This window comes from Chenopodium quinoa, unplaced genomic scaffold (assembly GCF_001683475.1).
Source record: "Chenopodium quinoa cultivar QQ74 unplaced genomic scaffold, ASM168347v1, whole genome shotgun sequence".
Taxonomy (NCBI): domain Eukaryota; kingdom Viridiplantae; phylum Streptophyta; class Magnoliopsida; order Caryophyllales; family Amaranthaceae; genus Chenopodium; species Chenopodium quinoa.
In genome coordinates, this window is record NW_018743212.1 from 5,567,981 (window position 1) to 5,575,752 (window position 7,772).

The 7,772-nt window shown below is 34.5% G+C and overlaps 1 protein-coding gene across 1 annotated transcript; it reads left to right on the top strand.

Annotated features, from left to right (window-relative positions):
• Positions 1 to 496: 496 nt before the first annotated feature.
• Positions 497 to 5,847, top strand: LOC110734528 (myb family transcription factor PHL5-like). Its single transcript, XM_021914694.1, has 7 exons — positions 497 to 1,617; positions 1,695 to 1,908; positions 1,988 to 2,064; positions 2,156 to 2,195; positions 4,636 to 4,693; positions 4,785 to 4,854; positions 5,089 to 5,847. The coding sequence occupies exons 1-7, from the start codon at positions 1,009 to 1,011 to the stop codon at positions 5,296 to 5,298; spliced, it is 1,278 nt and encodes a 425-aa protein (XP_021770386.1). The 5' UTR covers positions 497 to 1,008; the 3' UTR covers positions 5,299 to 5,847.
• The last annotated feature ends 1,925 nt before the right edge of the window (positions 5,848 to 7,772 follow it).

Sequence of the window (7,772 nt, forward strand, 5' to 3'; positions counted from 1 at the left end):
AACATCTTTAATATGCATTACCATTTCAGGCGTTCAATTGTACTTCCTTTCCGTTTTAGCTAAATAGTACTCACTTGTACTTACCAATGCCTTGAAATTTTCAGGTATTCTACTTTTTTAAGGTACAAAGTTTCTGGAAAGCAGGACAGTTATTTGATTCATAACTTGGAAGAATATGTGGGTTTTGTTTATATTACTAACAAAGGTGGTAGTGGTATGCTTTCTCTTTTTAGGAACCATATGCTCCTATACGGTTTATATTATCCTCTAAATGTCCCTTATCGGCTGTTATTATTTTTCTGAGTATCCATGATGGGCATAATCATGGATCGTCGATAGGTGTGAATTTATGCCAGTATCTCCTATAACATTATCGAAATAATGTTGGCCCTGTAAAGATTCTTCGACCTTCCAATGCTTAAAGACTTGACTTTAAAATGTTATATTAGTATACTCCCCCTGGCAGCCCATATTATTCCCTGTGCTTTTTTAATCTGTATAATTTTTGTTAGTATCTTCCACTCTTTTTTTTTTTTATTTATCAAATTTATTTTATGTTGTTGATTGAGATGGCTTGGAAGCACAACGAAACCTTCTCAATATAATATTGAAAACCTTAACACTATTAGCCAACTTGTTTATCTTGTACAGACTTGTATTTACTACATATTGACAAGGACCATTGCTCATTGGCCTTCCTTCAGGATATGGTCTTGGTATATAAGCTGGCAGAGCTTCCATTTAAAGTTTTGCGGAATAACATAAGAAATTTTTTTGTGGCAGAAACATTATAACTTTATCATAGTGGCGTTGCTTATCTTTCTGCTTCATTTTTTTAATTGATTTTGCGTGTGTTCTGCGTATGGCTCCTTTTTAATTGTAATTCACAGACACAAGGATTGATATTTACAATCTTTTTTGTATTAAGCAGCTTGAGATAAAGAAGTTCTTGGCGTTGTCTTTGTTTTGAGTAGGTAATTTTTTTTAGTTCTTTCAAGTCATCTATAAATGAGCAATCAAAAGATTGATTTTCGGGAACAAGTTCAGCAGACTAATGGGGTTATTAATGATTGTATGATGGAAATTGGGAGCCGGGACTCCCAGTTTATTAGTGTTCGGCAGCCTTGGAACATGGGTTCTTGCATGGGAGGAGGAGGGGTAGAGTCGCAGCCTCAGCATATTTTGCCTGCTAATCTTTCAAGCACTGTTATAAGCCGCTTTGGATCACCAGTCCCTGATTTCTCTACAGCTGAACGATATGGTAGCCTTCCTTATGCTCACCAAATCAGCAGCCCAACCTTTTCTTCTCAGTGCTCAAAGAATTATGATTTGGAATATCGATCATTTCCATGTTCTACAGAAGGATTTTCTGCTCAATTAGCAGAACAAGACGCGAATGAATTACAATCCAGAACCACATTGGAAACAGCTGCAAAATCTCTTCTTTATGGTGATCAGAGTCAATTTTATGCTTCGGGTAAAACTTATGCTAGTCCATGTGGCAACTTCCAAGAAAGTGAGCATATTCAGCAGCTGAAGAATAAGTTGCTTGTTGATTATGCGAATTCAGATGGCAGAAACTATATTTTTCGTATAAATGAGAAGCAGGATTTTAGAGTAAGCTCTGAATTCTATTTATTGGCTGTGATATGTTCTTGACGGCCCTTATCAACTATCCTTTTTCCTTCTTGCAGATATTGGACAAATCTTATGAATCTCCTCATGGTCATTTCAGCTTTTCCTCTCAAGGAGAAAAACAGGTGCTTAGACCTCTAGGGGTTTTACCCTTGAATTCTGGCAATTCTTTCTCGTCTGGAGCTGCTATTTCAAGCAAAACACGAATTAGATGGACAACAGAACTTCATGAGAAATTTGTGGAGTGTGTGAGCCGTCTTGGTGGCGCTGACAGTAAGTCTTTTGCTTATTTTACTCATCCGTTAATAAAAAGAATGTATCATTGTAGTCAGTTGATTGCTTTGATTTTCAGAGGCAACCCCAAAGGCAATTTTGAAACTAATGAACTCTGATGGATTGACCATCTTTCATGTCAAAAGTCATCTACAGGTAATAATACTTAACAGAATATCAATGTCATAATCATTCAACAGATGCATACTTCTAGGATTTTGACTTTTTTGTTTTCTTGTTCTTGCAGAAATATCGAATTGCAAAATACATGCCCGATTCTACTGAAGGTAAATATTGTGTTCTTCAAGATGATATTTTTGAATAACGTATGTATTGTTTCAAGTGTTACTGTGTTAGGTTTGTTTCTTTTTTTTATTTTTTTTATTTATTTATTTAATTTTTTTTATGGTATGCCAATAGCTTGAGTTACACTATATGCTTATTCATATTCTGCTGTTTAGAAATGAAAAATAGAGACAATTTGTCAATCAAAGCCCTTAAGCTTGTCACAGGCTAGCAAATTAGGGTAGAGTTGACACTTAATCATCAGTTTATTTTTTCCATATTTTGATAATCAATGACTAATAAGATCAGCATTATCGAGACATTGATTGAATAAGTGGAAAACTCAATGTATGTATGGACCAAGAGCTTCAAAGCGTGTTTGCCATGTGCCCACTCACGCAATACGCTTTTTTGTTTTTTTATTTTTTCTGATTTGGCATCCTTGCCTTCCAACAAACCCAAAGTTCGGTCAGGATTATCTTATGTGGAAGTAGTGCTCATTGTAAGTGAGACATGATTCATATATAAGGTGCCCTTGTCCGGAAAAAGATGCATGTTAGAGCTTTAATATTTGATTAGCAGATTTAGCACACTGCGGAGTTTGCTGCTTCTGTATGAGCACTAAACTCATTTCAGTCGAAAAAGAAACCAATGAGTCTACTCAATTGCCTGTTAGTGCTGTTTGCCTGTGTCCATGTAGGTTTTTAGAAGTCATTAAGACAAAATTGATTCTTAGCTTTTAAAGGCATCAAATAAGAATCTGTTGTCTTCATTATCTTCAAAAATTTAATTATTAAGACACTTCCTGAGAGTATCCATTCTTATTTTTAGTTACTGACCCACTCTGTATTCTATTGCTTTAGATACTGATATGCTAAACCTAGCCCCCTATTGGTGCTCACCAACCATTTGTAAAATCTTATATGCTCGCTAGTCGCTACAATTATATTCTTATTTAGGAAGAAGCTAGCTAGTGGACTCTGATATTGACCTTGCATTACAAATGTTCTTTTGCACGTTTTTGCGCTTGATTCAAGCATTTTGAGGTGGAAATGCTAATACTAAAGGGCCATTTTGTCTAATTCGTGAAATTGGCCATTCCACTTTCATATAGAACTGACATATAAATATCTTGATCGAAATTAGTCTGATCAGAACAGAATCAAATTCAAAACCAATATGAGTAATATTGATTCTGCTCTCATATTAAACTTTTTGACAGCATAACTATGTGTATGGAAGAATCAAATTTGAACCATATGTCTTGTATTCTGAATATTACTTAAACTGAACCAATTCTATCCGAAACAACTTGTTTGCCAACTCTGAATCAACTTAGAATAGACTATTGAGCTGGTGAGTGTTCTTTTATTTTACATTTTCCACAGTTCATTGCAGCACTCTCATATTATTTACATCTGATGGTTAATATGATCCTGGAGTAAAATAGCATACTGAAATCTCTTCCTAAGTATGCCTTTAATTTCGAGATCCAGCCTTTGTTTATACTGCTTGATAGAATGCACTTCCGATAATCTTCCTAATTCCTGCAATACATGTTATATACTACATTATCATCCTCATGTTATTGTTTTTGGTAATTGCAATTTAGTGTATGTATAAACTATGATTATAATTATTGGAGCAGTTTTATTTGAGATAATGCGCGCATCATGTATCCCCTGAATGGTGTGAGAAAAGGCCAAAAGGAAAGTGACTATGCTAAAAAGGAAGTTGTGGATAATTTAATATTGAAGCTTTCTTAAACCCATCTGATAAGGTCAGGAGGTTGTTATCAATCATAGTAGTTTTGGAAAACACAGATTCGCAATTAGTTGGCAATGCACCATTCTCCAGGTTATTTCAAAGGTCAATTTGTTCCAGGAGTTGAAATTGTTATTTTGTCAGAAAGAATGCGTAGTTAATTATTTGCCTACTTATGCAACTAGTGCTTCCCACATCACATTGTTTATTACTAATTGGAGCTGGTTAATCTCGTAATTAAGAATGGAATATAATTATATCATGGGACCAGTTCAAAAATGTTTTTTTATTGTGTGTTTTGAGCATACGTATCGGACATAGGATGCTTGATGAACGGTGATGTTACCTCAATGCTTACCTATCAAAAGAAAATCTTGTATGAGACGGTCTCATAACAAGTGATTGTGTGATTGAGTTGACTTTCTCTTTTAGGATAAGTCTTTCACTTTTCCCTATATAAGTTATTGTGAAACCATCTCATCCAAGAATTGCTCTCTTTCAAATTATAATTTCTTGATCACTTGGTGTAAATCCTTTCCATTTGGATCAGTTGGATGAACATTGACATTCTCTATTTTATTCAAATTTTAATTTCATGGTGTATATCTATTGGACTTGGATGAACATAAGGAGTTTCACGTTACTACGATTAGCCTAATTCTGTCAACTCTGTTGCAGGAAAATCAGGAAGGAGTGGTAGCAGCTTGAATGATGTTACACAAATTGACATTAAAGAGTAATCATCAACTAACCTTAGAGCATTTTGAACTTTTTATTATTATTTGTAAAATGTTTGCTTAGCTTATTCCTTCTTATTTATTATGTAGTGGCGTACAACTCAAAGAGGCCTTATCACTTCAACTGGATGTCCAAAGGCGTCTCCATGAACAATTAGAGGTTTAGCTCCTAATATGATGATATCTGCCTTTCATTTCTGAGATTCCTGAAACGAGTTTTTGTTGCCTCTTTATTTTAACTGCTCGTAGCTGGAAAATGAAAATGTGGTTTATTACTTTTGTATAGCATGAAGATACTTCTCAATGATTTTTTTTTAGCCCCGTGTTTTAGGACTAAATATGATGATGAGGAAAATATTTACACTAATTTATTTGGTTTTGCAATGTAAATCAGATTCAGCGGAATTTGCAGTTGAGGATCGAAGAGCAAGGAAGACAGCTGAAAATGATGTTTGATCAGCAACAGAAGACAAGACAGAGCCTTTTAGGAGATCAAAATTCAGATAATACGTCTCCAAATGGCCCTACGTTTAGCCTCGACGATGTTCAAGTTTCAAGTGAAGAAGGTTCAGGATGTAACAACTTCCAAACCAAGACTAGTTAGCTTATTAACCTAATGCAGCCTCATTTTCCCATTTCTCACTCTTAAAGGATTGAGAGCCATGCTAATTGCTGCTAAAGGCCGGAGCTACGATTTACAAATCGAGTGGATTCAAATGCTTTGGAGGTGGAAAAGTAGGGGTCGCGCTACCTATGATCAAAGTGGCGATGATGGCATACTTTGTACTGTGTTGCTGAGTGTAGCTTAGTGCTCATCTTGTCAAGCCAACATGTTTTTGTTTTCTTTAGTTAAACTTTCCCCTCTTTCTTTACTTTTGCTTCATATTAGGGTACCTTTATTTTTAGTCACAACTCACAAGCTTAAGTTTGACATAAGAAGTACAGAATTAGTTCCTTTTCGATTTAAGTTAGCAAAATGTTGGTGACAGCCAGTTCTTTTATTTATTACATAATGATCACTTATCTTTGCAAAGTATTTTTCAACTCATGAAAAGAATACTTTAGGAAATCGATTTGTAAGTTCATTATTCCGTATTTTGTGTAAGGTGATTGTATAAACTATCTTGCAAAATGATTAATTTTCTCCTTTGAATTCGACTAATTTTCTTAAATGAAGATGGATTTATTAAGACTTTAGATTTTCATAACCCTTGACGTTATACAGAATACTTTTTCTTTGATACTCACTGTTTAGTTTTTAACTTTTAATTTCTTAATCATTTCGTATACTTTAGGACTATATTGTTTAACGCTGATGCTTACAAGCGACCAACTCAGTATTCACTATTCAATAAAGTTGGCAATAATCATGTCATGTTCGTACTTGGCTTGGTGTTTATTTTATGTATAAAATGTAACCTAATTGCTTAATTTTCCGTGTTTATATTGGTTTTTTGTCGTGTTGATGACTTTGTTTTCTCTCAGTATTTTCATATTCATGTCGTGTTTTTGTTGGGGAAATTGGTTTACCGGGTCAAAAATGGAACAAAAATGGACAAATTTAACACTTCGAGGCGTGAACAAAATCACTTTCCCAAAGTAATATTTTGACCTAATATACACACCGGGTATCACGAAATTACTAGGAGATACAACGAAGATAATCACAACAGTGTGTAGTATGTTTGTGATCTAATGTAATCAAAATTTGAGATAATTATGATGGTGAAAAATGGTATTGCAATAGGGTTTCAAGAGAAATAGATAAATTGATTTTCTTTAACTATATCATTATATGAATAATTTTATATATATATATATATATATATATATATATATATATATATATATATATATATGAAGCAAAGTTTTTAAGTAAAATAAGAAGAAAACCGTCACAAATTGCCACCCCAAGCCTGTGCCCTGCCGGGCTAGAGAAAACAAGCGACCTAGATAAATTTGAGTGCTCTCGCGCCCTACCGGGGGACGGTGGCCCTGCCGAGCGATTTCCCAACGATAATTTTCTTCATTCTTGCGCCCTACTGGGCGGAGGCCCGCCCTACCGGGCACGCCACCGGGCGGCCTACAGGGCAGAAGACCACTTCTCTAACCGAGAATATAATTGCTTCTAATCCTTGTTTATGTTAATAGCAACACCTTAACCTAAGCTAATTAACCAAACAACATGATTATTGTCTACCATACTCTAAATTATTCAACAATTTTCAGTTGTGTTGTGTCATATTGATTTCAATTGTGTTCTTGGTCGTGTTAGAGACTTTCAACTCTAGTATTCAAGTCTGTCTTTGAGTTGGGTGCTTAACCTCAAAATGTAAGATACTTTGCTGGCTGGCCATTTAACAAACTGCAAAAAAAATTGTCAAGTAGGTGTTATAGCGCGGATGCATATTTCTCTTGTCAACTTGATCCTTATTCAGAAAGAATTTTATGTTTCTAACACTCACCACTAACATAGTTAATTAGACAAATAGAGAATTAATTATTAAAAAATGCCGAGGAACCAAAGCTATTAATAATAATCTTTTCAAAAAACAAAAAAAGTTAATAATAATAATAATGGTTGTGGCTGATGCTGCTCAATGAAAGCGGGTCAAGTATGAATCTCGTTGTCGAGCAATTGGATATGGTTTCCTTTTCTTCTCCTTTTCTTCAGTTGGGGAATTAGAAAGGAGGCTGTTGCGTTGTTGAAACGAGTTCAAAAGTTCTCGGCGACTCATGATATTGGGACACGTTCTGCTGCTTATATTTTCACTAGGATAGGTTTTGTTGTAGCTAGATGAGTGAGAGCCCAGATTGTATTTCGGATTCCCACTAATTTTATATAAGTTGTAAGACTGTCTCTTTTGAGATATAATAATAATAATAATAATAATAATAATAATAATAATAATAATAATAATAATAATAATAATAATAATAATAATAATAAATAAATAAAACTCATGAAGAAATTGGCAGATATATATTTCGCGAAGGTCACTGCATCTGTAGAATCCACTTTCTCCTTATCTCCGCATCAGGTCGCCTTATGGAAGTCCCAACAGGGGGATCACACAT